Raw genomic sequence first — 12,462 nt, forward strand, 5'->3', positions numbered from 1 at the left:
TGGAAGAGATCGTTGGTTTTCTTTTCTCGCCGAATTTCTTTCTATCGTCAATCGATAAAATGTAATTTTTACACTGTTGATTAAAATAATTGATAAAATCATTTAAGTGTTTCCTATCGATTTGTTTGTATATGAATGGAATGATTGGAAAACTGGAAATGTAGCAAATGAAAAGTTTTAACTTATAAATGATAGCAGAAAACACTTTAAGATCAACTATTCTTTAATCGGATATATAGGATTGAACACTCTGTAAAGCATTGGAATTTTCAATTTTAACTACTCATTTTAAGGGCGTGAGATTCTCGCAAGTAAGTCGTAAGCATATTCAACACAAAACAAATTTGATACTTTCACGAGACGTTTATAAGTCTTTTGTTGCGAGACTATTAATGCCGCGTCTATTATTAGGTACTTTCAGTAGCACCTGTTTCTACCGAATCTTCGCTTTCACATCCATTTTCAATCAATGAATTTAGTTCATCCTTCGAGAAAAAAAAAATTTGATTTAGGATAAAGTAAAAAAAAAAGTTATCACTTAAATACCTTCCAACCAAGTTTTTCTGCAAATAGAAAGCATCCTTCGTCACAATCACCAAGCCAAGCAACGTCACGGAAATTGTCAGCTCCTAAAATTTATCATAATAAAGAATAAAATATCTTGCATGATAATGATAACCAATCAATCAATTGACTCACCATGAAACTGCAACCCACAACTGAAACCAAGAACAACCATAACAGGGTCTTCATTTCCCGCTTCCTCGAAATTTATCAGAAGACGCGGGCATCTAGGCGGAACACTAAAAATAATTCAAACATTAAGTTAGAATCAATACTGACCATAGAACACGTGCGACGTTTGTTTATACCGATCGACAAGAGATGCAAAGGGCTGAACAACTAGTGAAGTTCCTAATATAATCAGTAGATCACAATTCGGAAAATCTTCTTCCACCAATCGAAAGCGTTCAGGAAGCGGTTCGCCAAAAAACACTGCATCTGGCTTTACAACAGCTTTACATTGTTCACAGCGAGGCACAACATCAGAAAGAATTTTTTCTACCAAAACGAAAATTGATTTGTGAGTTTTCATGAAAAATTATATGGAAATAAAGCCTTCGAAATACATGACATTTTGTTTACCTGTCATCCATTTTCGGTCGTATTCCTTACGACATTCAGGATTGATACAGCGTGATGTGTGGAGCGTACCGTGAGCTTCAACTAATTTTTCTGCAGGAATCCCAGCAACTCTTTCTAAGGCATCACTGAAAATATACACGTGCGTTGTGATTATTTAAATGCAAAACATGCGCGATTAAAATAATTACAAGAGTCCTTACACATTTTGAGTATAATGTCTCAATAGGAGTCCTAAAAATGAATAAATTTAAAATGTTAATATGGTAAAATATAATCTGAAAAACAAACCATTTCTTTTTACAACCTTTTTTGTTAAGTAATCTAAGAAAATAATGGCATGGAGTAGGTTCAAATGTTTTGGGGTAGAGTTCTTTTGCCATAGCAAAAAAAGGCTCTGGATGTTTTCTGAAATATTCAATTTCAAATATAGCTTCAGGATAGGGTAAATCAAATCCACACAGCTTGCTGTAAAGGCCACTTGTTGGGCTACGGAAGTCAGGAATGCCAGCAGCTGCAAACACATTTCATTATAAATAATTTTTAGTGTAAGTTAAAAAATGAATAGCCATTATATTACAAGTTGAAATGCCTGCCCCTGCCATTGTAATGATATTTTTTACATTTCCACTTTTGATATAGTCAACAATTCCATCTAAGTCCAAAGTACGGAGAACCTAAAAAACAGTTTTTTCCCTGTTTAATCTCCACTTTAAATATTTGTTCATTTTTTTTTTTTACCTTCGGTTTTTCCATTAAATCCTTGTTTCCAAGTCCTAGAGCCAGTTTGTCAGAGAACCATTTACGTAAGTTATCCATTTCTTTGTCTTCTACTCCAGCAGATAGTCTCTGGTGGTTATCATTAGTACATCCTTTCCCTTTGACTGTCTTATCTTTGGTCGTAAGATTTGAATCTGTAAGAAAAAAAGAAATTAAATACTTAATCTTGTGCAATGCTAGTTTCTTTCAAGCTCATGATATTAACTACAGATAACAAGACCAAATACATATTGCTTGTTTTATCAGTTCTTTCAATGCCATACTAGACCACTGCCTTTTCTTTGGTGTTCATATCAATATTTTAATTTCGTAACACAAGTTACAGACGATTCGCTGAAAACTATCAAATGTACCTTTCGACATCTAAAATGTTGTTTGGAATAAAAAATTTGAAATACGGTAGGATGAAATGTACCAGCTATTTTTTATTATTATTTGTTAAATATAGAATTGCTTGTCTACGATTGTTTTCCGTTTTGCACAAAATCCAAGCTTGACAGGACACAACACATGGAGTCATTGACCAACATTAAAATAGACAGCCATCTATCCATTTATACTTGAACTATTTTCCCTTTCGCCAGCGGATTCTCTCCTGAGCTGAGATAGAGATGTGAGGTTTTTAAAAAAAACTAAATAAACTTCTTATGGACATGCTGATCATGATCAAATCAATAAAAACAAATTAAGTTGATGAACCGCGATTGTCCTGACGCTGTCTTTTGCATAAGAGTTTACCAGTCGATATTAGTATTGGTAGTCGATATTACTATTGTTAAATAAAAACCTAAAACTGATTAATTTACTCATGACTGTCGTCATAATATAAGAAGATTATGAAAAAATCTTAAATCTACTAACCTGAATGCGTTGCTTGGTCCGAGTAGTGTCACCGTAAAAATCATGTATGTCTTCCCTTACATTAAAATTTTCTTTAAGTTAAATATCTTCCTATGGACCTAATCCTAGCGAAAATTTACAAATCGTCCGCAGATTTCACCTTAGCATTTCTAATCGTCTAGGAGTTCCAAAACACACAAGCAAACATTGAACATACGTAAAGTTCAATAGGTAACGGTCATCTTATTAACTAATGGGAACCGTCAGCATGTAAGGCAAATAAATGTAACAGTAAAATTATCAAAAAAATTTACAACAAAAATCATGATTCAAGGTTTTAGTACCCATTTATTGGCTTAAAATTGTTGAATCACGCGTTTACTTGGCGGTAGTTGGTAGACCATTAAAAGTCTTCAATGGTGGGAAAATCATCGCAGTTTGCCTTAGCTCATTTAAATCTTCAATAAAGCTACAATTCAAGTCATTCTCAGCCAGGAAACGTAATTTAATCTTCTCGTCTTTTGGATTCTGACTGACATTTTTCTTATCGTTACCAATGACCTGTGAACCAATATACAAACACATAAGTCGTAAATAAGAAGAGGAATTATTCGCTTTCTAAGGATTTACCTGCATCGATAATTTTCTTCGCTGAGAATCTTTCAACGGTAAACCGCACAGCTGGAAGAAAGATCGGATTTCATCTAAGCTGACTAGCGGCAAATGTTCAATCTAATGTGAAATAACCAAAAATGTGTATAACAGTTATATTTTGACTTTATAACTAATGAACCTCTTGCTGTAAACGATCAAAGAGATATTCTTCGTTAAGGATTTCGTTCCAGTTACGTGAAACCTCCTCGTCAAGTGACACATCTGGAACCTGCTTTAATTTTATTAGGGATTGCACACGGGTTTGTAATTCGGTTTCGGTCATAGCTTCCAAGTTGAGGTTGAATTGGTTTAAAAATGCTTCTATCCTGGCATCCACATGTGAGGCACTGTGAAGAGAGATAATTATACAAATACACATTCCTATTAATATGAATCGTCCAAATAAATTTGTATGCCTAAAATATAATCACAGTTAAATGCAACAACAGTACGTTTTGCAAGAGCAGATAGTCAATGACGGATCGATAAGGCGGATAAGAGAGGCTTCTCTCGGCCTTAGCCTTCAAACTATTTTATGTGTGCTAGATTCTAGGGTGGTTGGACTAGTTTCTGTCGACCCAGTAAGTAGGACTCTCCGTGTAGTGACCTGCATACGGAACTTCCCCCGTTGTTCAATGACTCTCAGTCTCTCTGCAAACCTAGCCGTCGACGACTGGCCTTCAAGTGGAGCTGGTCTGACCTCCATATCAGCTCGACTCCTCGCTACCCCTTGGCAAGAGAGTTTGGCGGCCAAATAATGTCCTTGAATTGATTCAACCTCCCACCGAGCATGTCGCTCTAGTCCCCTAACCGGCCTACACGCACGCAACGCGTTGGCCTCGTAGTCCCGTCTCCCAAACGATAATGACACGTAACTTGATACAATTTCTTTGCGATGGGAATGGAATATAAAATATGACATTTCGAAATTCACGAGACGATCCCTCGTTAAAATAGAAAATGATAATATAACGAAATAAAGGTACTGCGGTAGTTCATTAAATTTATAGTACTGTACCTGAACTTGTCAGCCTGAAAATCGACGGTAACAGAAAACCCTAAAACACCGAAAGTATTCCGAAGAGTGGCATATACGTTGTATCCTAGTTGTTCGCGGGTCCGAAGAATGTCAAACACTGGCTCCTCCATGAGATTCTGTTTCATACAACAAATAAATAAACACAAATAAAAAATGTGTTACAACAAAATAGTCTTATATGGTGACATACGACGATGATTTCCATGATCGCGGTCTGATGCATATTCGTGGGTCCTACTTGATAGTAGTTAACAACCACGGAATTAGAATCTGTGGGATGGAAACTAGCCAGTCGACAGCATTTATTGCCCAACGGTACTTGACATATTCTAATCGGTGATAAAGCGCCATCGCTTAATCGTCCATTCGCCTGTAGATTTCTTTTGAAACTGAGAGCCACTTCCAAAGCTTGTTCATTCGAATAATTTCCCTGAACAAGACACTCTAAATTGAAACTCGCTTTAAGCCGAGTTGAAAAGAGCTTCAGATCATCTAAAGTCAAATCCTTCACTTCTTCTGACTTTTCTAACACCGACCAATGAGAGGTGTGCAGCAAAGTTAAGCGTGCATCCCTGTAAAAAAAAAGAATTAGAAATGGTAGGTAATTTTCTAAAGAAAGAACAAAGTGTTTACGTAATGAGCTTAGAAGGCTTGATACAAAAATTTTTGTATGCCTTTTCTTGCTGTTCTCGTAAGGCTTCGAAAACCTCATCTACAACGTCTTGTTCAAATCTAACAAACTGTTCTACAATTGCACTGATCAGCAACTAAAAAAAAAAGAAGAATTAATAAGAGCAACAATTACAGTGTTTTCATAGCTTGCTATTATTCTCACATGAAGTTTGTGATTGAATCCGGAAACTTTTATGACTAGACCTCTGTCATAGTGATGAATAGCTAGTTCCAACTGAGCTACTAATGCATCATACACTTTTTCCATTAATTGATGCTTGAGTATTTTGGCTAATATCTCTAAAAGAACAGCGCTATAAATTAAGAAGTAATAAATTAATATAGAGTAAAATGTTAGTTTTTATCATTTCGTACTTTCGAACACAATCAGTAGATAAGGGCGTCACGAGATAAAAGTTCAAAACTGCTTTTGGTATGCGGAATTTACTGTCTGGGCGGTACCACAAGGAGAACCCTTCTTCTGTGCAGTGAATCTTGGTAGGAACGGAAATTGATGCAGCAATGGAAGAAGGTTCAAAAAGTGAAAAATCAGAAGCCAAGAATGGATTTGGTTCTGGAATAGCGAACGGCAACTCGCCCTCCAATGCTCGAGACCAAATTTGCTTCCAGTCATCAGGAATGTCTGTAAGAATAGATTATTTTGTGAAAATTAGATTACTTAGACATCATTAGAATATGTAAATTAGTTAAATTGGTTACCTTTTGCTTCGTAGCGGGTTTGAAACCAAGGTTCAATGTCGCAGCAAACATCCGCGTTTTCGAAATCTTTAGATAATATCATGATATTGACATTATCCATTCGTAGAGCGTTCATACATTCAGAAATTACCTAATAAAATTTAATCGTAATTGAAAATGTGCACCGCAATGGAATTAAAAATTATGCTAAAATACTTCTATACTAACATACATCACTTTTGTAATCGAATATGAGTGCGTCTCCAGTAATATAATCGATAGGAGCATATTTGTGCATGTGTTCGCTTAACGTTTCCACATTTTCAACTGGGGGGCTGTCCTCTGCGTAACGGAAACTAAGATCTTCGATAGTTTGAATTTCCCGCCAGATCCGTTCTTCAGGTCCTTGGTTCCTCAACATGTGTATATACTGAAAAACTGCAGCTATAACCTGCTCGATTTCTGCCATGCCTCGTTCTGTCAAACTAATATTGATGCTAAACAATGCGTAGGTCGAGTTGTGGTCAGAACCGCTTTCATCATTTCCACTAGCCAGGTCTAAGGCCCAAACCCTGTCGATTTCAAATTTCAGTTCAGCATGGATTAATTAATTAATTTTACCGTGATTTTTTAAATTCTTACTTGCGTCGTAAATATGCCAACAAGCTGCCTCGACCTTCATGTCCAATAAGCCACGATAAATAGCCCAGTGGTTTGATCCGATAATTTTCCAATTGAGAAGGTAATGCCCACGACAAACAAACCTGAGAAAAGTGAATACAGCCACTTATTTTAAATCAAATTTAATTGATAAATTAACTGCTACAAACCTGATGTACATCTTTCACTGGGACTACCTTCAATACGCGTTTAAAACGTGGAGTATCAAAAGGGAAACCTAAATCCTTAAAGTTTGGTGGACAGGCAGGCTGGCTATTTGTAGAAGGGATTCCTTGAAAGATGGATACCGCCCATTCCTCTAACTGATTTAATTCGTGTTTTGATTGTAAGACCAAAGTCATTCGATTTGCTGTATAATGTTCTTGCCAGAACAAGCGAAGACGACGATTTAGTTCCGTGCCATCCGGATCCCCAGCTAAGTTAAGTGTAGATGAGTTTCCCCAAGTGAAGTTGGACATGGGATGTCCGTCTTTTGCTAGACTAGCGAATAGCTGCTGCTTTCGACATGAGTCTGAGGGTAAAGCCATCTGAAACTCTATTAACATAAAAATATGAGGGAGAACTGCACAAGTGAAATAAAACACAATAAAGTACCGCTGTCAATCGCCTCTTTTTCGCGTTTCATGCTGTTTGGTAACAGTAAAGGTGAAGCAAAAAATTCAGCAAATATCTCTAAAGCCTGGTGGAAATAACGCTGGTGAATTTCGAATTCAAAAGTAGTAGTCTCGTAATCCGTTGAAGCATTGGAACCTCCACCATATGTCTACCATGTCAAACGGGAATTTTGTTATCCAATGGCATTTAATTTAATTTATTAATAAAAATTTTAATACCTTCAGAAATTCATCAAAAGCATTCTCCTCTGGATATTTACTGCTACCCATGAAAACCATGTGTTCGAGGAAATGTGCCAATCCAGGTAAATCTGGAGGATCAGAGAAACTGCCAATGTTAACGCATAATGCAGCAGCTGCCATACGTTCTCCTTCTTTGATTTGTTTCGACTTCCGTGTTGAACCACTATCGACACCATTCGATTCTGTCGAGTCTGGGTCCATTTCAGATTCTTCGTCTGTTTCGCTTTCACTCCCTCCTTCTTCTTCTTCGCATTCTTCGTCAACCTCTTCTTCTTCACCCTCGTCTTCGGAATCTTCTTCTCCAGCTGAACTGTAAGCCATGTTATCAACTCCCTTTGATGATTCAATATCTGGCTCAGTTTCACTAATGTTGGGATCAGAAATCAATAATACTCTCATTCCATTGGTCAGCTGAAGCACTCTAAGAAAATGATATTGCGTTATTTCTTGAAGGCATGGGAAATTCACATTTTGATGTAGTAAAAAATATGACATTATACTGACCTATATTCCTTTTTGTCATTTTGTGATTTCACAGGGTTAGGCAAGTAAATAACTTTGCCGATACACAATTTTTTCTCTGTTTCCAATTTATCCATTTGAACTGGGGTTTGTGTTAAGTTAGAAAACTTTCTTTTCCTAGCTAATGATGGAGCGGATGGAAGTGATACTTTAGAAATCCTTAGATTCTTCACTTTCCTTTTGCCTGAACTAGCAGACATGCAGAAGTATTTTATTGGCTGGCTTAAAATTTGATGAATAGCTGTGAAAACAAAATAATTTATTTTCATATAAGGGGTTTCTCTGCCAATTGGAGCTTTTCCCACCTAAAAATACATACACAATTAATTCACTATTCAATCATGTCTTATAACAAATTCAGTAATACATACCAAAAAGCAAAATATATTCCTTGATCAATAATCAGAACGTCTAGACAGGAGTTAACGACGGCAGTGTAATGATCTAGTTTCAAGTAAACAAATTTAAGAACGCAAATGCAACTGATATTATTACTTAGCCCACCTGAGTTAAAATATTGACAAATAAATTTGAAACTTACTTTATTGAACAATAAATGTAACCATGGTGTATCAAATTACACTTTCGAAAACAATTTCACTGTTCTACTTCAGACCTTCAGATCGCTTTTCGTCTGTTCGGTGTCCACGTGTGACGTCAAAGAACTGCAACACCTTCCAAACAATTAATTTTTATAAAAACATTTCAAACGTCAACTATAACAATTTTTAACAATTAAGAATTTTTTAATAAAAATTTGCATTCTCTTTTTGTACAATTAGTAATTTAAAAAAATGTCTAATTTATTCCATGTCACATCGCAAATTGGCAATCTTCAATATAAAGATGTCAGCGCTTGGTTCAAAAGTAAACAAAAATGTACTCCACGATATTCCATTTATTAAACTTATGCTGTACATTCGTTTGCTATTGGTGTTTCTACAGGTGATTTAGTATTCTCTTTTTTATTTGCATTCTATAAATTATTAATTCTTCTTGTAGGTTATTTTCAACCATCTCATACCTGACCATCAATCAGATGGATTTCAATCCCCTTACAAGCTTCTTCCTACCAACTCTACATTGTTAGATACAATTGTAGACTACACATTGGGTGGATTTGCACGCTGGGACGGGCAATATTTTCTCCATATTTCAACTCTAGGTTACACCCATGAAAATTGCCTTGCATTCTTCCCTGCTTATCCCCTTCTTTTACGTTTCACATCAGTTTGTCTTTCATTCCTTAGTTGCCACACACTAACTTACTGGAATTCCACATTACTTGGCAGTATTATTATAAATACTGTTTGTTTTATAATTGCTGCATATTTTTTATTCTTGATTACGGATAAGTTGTTTAATAACTCAAATTTTGCCCTTCAAACATGGAAACTATTTTGCATTTCACCTGCAACCATATTTTTCTTGGCGCCCTATTCTGAATCCCTCTTTAGTGCCCTTACTTTTGGTGGTATTTACAACTGCATTGAGTACAAGTTTCTTACAGCTAGCATTTTCTTTGCTGGTTCAGGTCTCACTAGATCTAATGGTCTTGTAAACATTGGATTTTTGCTTTATTTTGCTGTAAAGAAAACCTTCAGTACCAAATGGAAAGGTGTGCCAACTTTAGTTGCCAAAATAGTAATTTCAGTCATAATAACTGTTTTTCCATTTCTCTGTTATCAGTACTATGCTTTTACACTTTTTTGTTTCCACAAACCTCATCGTCTTCCAACGGTTATTCACAATTACTTGGTGGACAGAAATTTTACTGTTCGTGGAGAAAGAATCCCACAGTGGTGCGAACAGAGCATTCCTTTTTCATATTCGGTTATCCAATCCCAATATTGGAATGTAGGATTCTTACGCTATTTTGAGTGGAAACAACTACCAAATTTTCTCCTGGCTGCGCCCATTCTATGTCTGGTCTTTCTTTATTCACTGATGTATGTCAAACAAAACTTTCACATTGTGTCGCGTTACAATTCATTCACAAGTGGCCGATCACAAATAAGTCATCCCATTTTCCGTCCTGCTGCCGGTGTGTTTGCCGCTCATTCCATATTTCTGGGCCTTTTCACTTTTTTCTTCGCTCATGTTCAGGTATAACCTTAAACAAAAGCAAATTCCGAATTTCAGAAACTGGAAACAAATAATTCATTATCTCAACATTTATTTAGATCTCCACTCGTTTGATTGGGTCGTCATGTCCAGCAGTCTACTGGTCAGTTAATAATTTTAAAAAGATTAATAAATTCAATTACACGATCATTAACCACGTAGGATGATGACTTGGATGATGGATGGAAAATTGGCTAGCAAACGGAACTTAATGGAACAATGGAACCCGCTTCGACAGAAAAATCTTTCCACTGCAGGAAAATGTGTACGTTTCTATTGTTTGTCATACGTGGTTATTGGAACTGTCATGTTTGTAAATCACCTTCCTTGGACTTAAATAATAAACTTATTGCGTAGAGAATGATCATTTAACACCTATGTTTTTTGTGCTGATTTCTAAAAAACGACAGTATGTGCCAGCGAAAAAGATTAGAATGCGAACCTTCTTCTACCGTGCCAATCGCAATTAGTTCTAATCAACCTCGAAAACAAATAGAAAATTATTAGTTGCGATATTCTGTCAACCTTTAATTGAAATACAGCTGACTGATCCTTATTATTATGGAGCAATGATCAAACCGTAAAAGTGTTAAAAATTATCAACTTACTCCAATCCCAGTTGAATTTCACCTACCAATTGATCGCTTTACCTGAAGCTAGCGGGATCGGTATCAGTCAAGAAAATGGAAGCTGGAGTGGTTTAAGTTCGATAAACTATTCCTAGGTGGCTATTGTTTTAAAATCCCCATTTATGTTCCCCATTAATGAGCCCATTACTGCATTAGCCCATGGTAATTCTTGTGATCTTGTCGATTGGTTGTATGTTCAGAAATGATGTAATCCACATGATTGCATCATCTAAAAATTTGTCCCGACGATACATAAATAAATCAATAAATCAAAATTAAGGGGAAAATAAGAATCTCTACTTTTGACTTTTACGTTTAGTGGTTCAGGACAAAAATTATATGCGGAATTTCGACAAAAGTAGCTTGTCTTAAAAATAGATATGTTATAGAGAGTTAATCGTTAGTAGTTAAGTGATTAACTCCTGATTTTATCAGGATTATAAAACGAAAACAAAGTAAACAAAATTTATCGTGACAAATAATTTGGTTTATTATTACTTTTCCACGTAAGGCTGATTGTTTGAGAAGAAAGTTTTTTGTTTGATGAGAGCGAAGCGAAAAAGAGCAGGGGAAGAGGTTAAGAAAGGAAAATTGCTTTACAGCACATGGCAAAGGTGAAATTCCAAACATTATTTCCATTTTTGACTAAGCAATCTTGCTTTCTGTAAAATTGCAAAAACATTGTTAGACCATATCTTAAAAACAGGAAAACAAATAAACTATACGACTTACCAAAGATCCCTCGACAGTTTTCGATTTAGCATAAAGCGAACTACTCTGTAATTTGCGCTGTTTCACAATTTGCTTAGCTTTATCCAAACTGAATCCGCGAAAGAAGAATTAATTGTTGTGTAGATAATAAAATTAATAAAATATAAAAAAGGCATACTTTTCAATCAGGTCGATCAGATCATACAGGCGTGGTTTGCACAACGATAGGAATTTGTTTTCATCACTGGAGGCAAACACGGTGGCGTAGACTTTTTCTGCCCTTTGGAAGCCTTCGCTCCTTAAACTACGTTCTTTTTGGGTCAATCTATGTAGCTCATTAGAGTTACGTATGGTGACCAGGTGGATATGATCTGGATCTTCGGCAATGTTCATCGTAGCTGAAAACAAAAAAGTTTCCAGTTATGCTAAGAAACAGTAAAAACAAGTAAGGTCATACAGTATAAACTTACATTTCATGCTGAGCTTCAGATCTTGGACAGAGCTACTGAAAGGCATACGAATGGACACAGGTGAGTGATACTCTCTTGCATCCACATCCACCATAAAAATCTTGGCATTCAGACTGGAATAAACTTGGAAAGTTTGGCCTTCAGGAATAATTTCCAAGAGCAAGTCAAACTTGTAGGAAGATTTGACACCGTCAAATATATAATTGACGGTTTCACCCATTCGATGATCCCAGCTACATTTTACACTGTCGTAAACCTCGTTATACTTGACTAGCCAACGCCGGCTGAGTGGCACACCAATATCGGATAGATCGCCAATCTGCTCATATGCCATTGAAACGGCCTGACGTAGAGTCACTTCTTTGTGAAGTTTGAAAGGTAAATCAACGCGACCGCGTTTTGGATGATGACAGTACAACTGGATGCGGCACGTATTCCTTTCTTGCTCTTCTACAGCTTGCTGGCTCTCTTCTTCTTCTTGCATACGTCGCGTCGGTTTCTTCGGGCAGCATGGGGAGAAATGGTTATTGGCGCCGCAGTTATGACACTTTTTTCCGATGGCCGGACATGTTTCTCCTGTACGATGGTCCAGCCGACCGCATGAGCTACACCTACCGCCGTCCATCTGCCGCGGTAGTCGG

General features: G+C 36.5%; 4 protein-coding genes across 11 annotated transcripts; 1 reads left to right on the forward strand and 3 right to left on the reverse strand.

Moving 5' to 3' along the window:
- Nucleotides 1-205: 205 nt before the first annotated feature.
- On the reverse strand, nucleotides 206-2,921 carry LOC124328885 (NAD-dependent protein deacetylase sirtuin-2-like). Of its 5 annotated transcripts, none has more exons than XM_046787723.1 (10): nucleotides 2,785-2,921; nucleotides 1,885-2,057; nucleotides 1,724-1,820; nucleotides 1,451-1,657; nucleotides 1,347-1,377; nucleotides 1,147-1,271; nucleotides 873-1,062; nucleotides 700-803; nucleotides 547-629; nucleotides 206-485 (listed from the first exon to the last, which is right to left on the reverse strand). In XM_046787723.1, the coding sequence occupies exons 2-10, from the start codon at nucleotides 1,960-1,962 to the stop codon at nucleotides 408-410; spliced, it is 993 nt and encodes a 330-aa protein (XP_046643679.1). In that variant the 5' UTR covers nucleotides 1,963-2,057; nucleotides 2,785-2,921; the 3' UTR covers nucleotides 206-407. The 5 variants fall into 5 exon arrangements, with proteins under 5 accessions (XP_046643679.1, XP_046643681.1, XP_046643678.1 ...); XM_046787725.1 differs by lacking the exon at nucleotides 2,785-2,921 and adding an exon at nucleotides 2,484-2,564; XM_046787722.1 differs by lacking the exon at nucleotides 2,785-2,921 and adding an exon at nucleotides 2,277-2,451.
- A 170-nt stretch (nucleotides 2,922-3,091) lies between these two features.
- Nucleotides 3,092-8,527, reverse strand: LOC124328861 (nardilysin-like). Of its 3 annotated transcripts, none has more exons than XM_046787678.1 (17): nucleotides 8,429-8,527; nucleotides 8,259-8,331; nucleotides 7,870-8,128; nucleotides 7,342-7,786; nucleotides 7,103-7,271; nucleotides 6,658-7,043; nucleotides 6,470-6,591; nucleotides 6,060-6,399; nucleotides 5,849-5,978; nucleotides 5,504-5,771; nucleotides 5,292-5,442; nucleotides 5,090-5,223; nucleotides 4,647-5,028; nucleotides 4,436-4,572; nucleotides 3,557-3,764; nucleotides 3,394-3,495; nucleotides 3,092-3,324 (listed from the first exon to the last, which is right to left on the reverse strand). In XM_046787678.1, exons 3-17 carry the CDS (start codon nucleotides 8,085-8,087, stop codon nucleotides 3,142-3,144), a joined length of 3,375 nt encoding a protein of 1,124 aa, XP_046643634.1. In that variant the 5' UTR covers nucleotides 8,088-8,128; nucleotides 8,259-8,331; nucleotides 8,429-8,527; the 3' UTR covers nucleotides 3,092-3,141. The 3 variants fall into 3 exon arrangements, with proteins under 3 accessions (XP_046643634.1, XP_046643632.1, XP_046643633.1); XM_046787676.1 differs by having other exon boundaries at nucleotides 7,870-8,192; XM_046787677.1 differs by having other exon boundaries at nucleotides 7,870-8,192; nucleotides 8,259-8,369; nucleotides 8,429-8,520.
- A 66-nt stretch (nucleotides 8,528-8,593) lies between these two features.
- Nucleotides 8,594-10,421, forward strand: LOC124328877 (GPI mannosyltransferase 2-like). Of its 2 annotated transcripts, XM_046787710.1 has the most exons (5): nucleotides 8,594-8,633; nucleotides 8,734-8,822; nucleotides 8,891-9,993; nucleotides 10,071-10,114; nucleotides 10,174-10,421. In XM_046787710.1, exons 2-5 carry the CDS (start codon nucleotides 8,765-8,767, stop codon nucleotides 10,346-10,348), a joined length of 1,380 nt encoding a protein of 459 aa, XP_046643666.1. In that variant the 5' UTR covers nucleotides 8,594-8,633; nucleotides 8,734-8,764; the 3' UTR covers nucleotides 10,349-10,421. The 2 variants fall into 2 exon arrangements, with proteins under 2 accessions (XP_046643666.1, XP_046643665.1); XM_046787709.1 differs by lacking the exon at nucleotides 8,594-8,633 and having other exon boundaries at nucleotides 8,734-8,832; nucleotides 8,890-9,993.
- A 688-nt stretch (nucleotides 10,422-11,109) lies between these two features.
- On the reverse strand, nucleotides 11,110-12,375 carry LOC124328894 (ubiquitin carboxyl-terminal hydrolase 47-like). The gene is made up of 4 exons (XM_046787738.1): nucleotides 11,822-12,375; nucleotides 11,530-11,749; nucleotides 11,373-11,460; nucleotides 11,110-11,302 (listed from the first exon to the last, which is right to left on the reverse strand). Exons 1-4 carry the CDS (start codon nucleotides 12,303-12,305, stop codon nucleotides 11,270-11,272), a joined length of 825 nt encoding a protein of 274 aa, XP_046643694.1. The 5' UTR covers nucleotides 12,306-12,375; the 3' UTR covers nucleotides 11,110-11,269.
- Nucleotides 12,376-12,462: the final 87 nt, after the last annotated feature.

This window comes from Daphnia pulicaria, chromosome 3, assembly GCF_021234035.1.
Source record: "Daphnia pulicaria isolate SC F1-1A chromosome 3, SC_F0-13Bv2, whole genome shotgun sequence".
NCBI classification, from domain to species: domain Eukaryota; kingdom Metazoa; phylum Arthropoda; class Branchiopoda; order Diplostraca; family Daphniidae; genus Daphnia; species Daphnia pulicaria.

What these genes read in the sequence shown, in the direction of transcription:
- LOC124328861 (XM_046787676.1), bottom strand. Translation starts at nt 8,156, where the DNA reads ATGAAAATAAATTATTTTGTTTTCACAGCTATTCATCAAATTTTAAGC. An exon ending in AATGACAAAAAGGAATATAG is followed by an intron (nt 7,787 to 7,869) that starts GTCAGTATAATG and finishes TCATTTTCTTAG; the next exon opens with AGTGCTTCAGCTGACCAATG. An exon ending in TTGATCGTTTACAGCAAGAG is followed by an intron (nt 3,496 to 3,556) that starts GTTCATTAGTTA and finishes ATTTCACATTAG; the next exon opens with ATTGAACATTTGCCGCTAGT.
- LOC124328894 (XM_046787738.1), bottom strand. Translation starts at nt 12,305, where the DNA reads ATGCAAGAAGAAGAAGAGAGCCAGCAAGCTGTAGAAGAGCAAGAAAGG. An exon ending in CTGATCGACCTGATTGAAAA is followed by an intron (nt 11,461 to 11,529) that starts GTATGCCTTTTT and finishes TCGCGGATTCAG; the next exon opens with TTTGGATAAAGCTAAGCAAA. An exon ending in AAACTGTCGAGGGATCTTTG is followed by an intron (nt 11,303 to 11,372) that starts GTAAGTCGTATA and finishes GCAATTTTACAG; the next exon opens with AAAGCAAGATTGCTTAGTCA.
- LOC124328885 (XM_046787721.1), bottom strand. Translation starts at nt 2,184, where the DNA reads ATGGCATTGAAAGAACTGATAAAACAAGCAATAT. An exon ending in AGGGGCAGGCATTTCAACTT is followed by an intron (nt 1,658 to 1,723) that starts GTAATATAATGG and finishes ATGTGTTTGCAG; the next exon opens with CTGCTGGCATTCCTGACTTC. An exon ending in CAGAAAAACTTGGTTGGAAG is followed by an intron (nt 486 to 546) that starts GTATTTAAGTGA and finishes TTTTTCTCGAAG; the next exon opens with GATGAACTAAATTCATTGAT.
- LOC124328877 (XM_046787709.1), top strand. Translation starts at nt 8,734, where the DNA reads ATGTCAGCGCTTGGTTCAAAAGTAAACAAAAATGTACTCCACGATATT. An exon ending in TGCTATTGGTGTTTCTACAG is followed by an intron (nt 8,833 to 8,889) that starts GTGATTTAGTAT and finishes TTCTTCTTGTAG; the next exon opens with GTTATTTTCAACCATCTCAT. An exon ending in TCATGTCCAGCAGTCTACTG is followed by an intron (nt 10,115 to 10,173) that starts GTCAGTTAATAA and finishes TTAACCACGTAG; the next exon opens with GATGATGACTTGGATGATGG.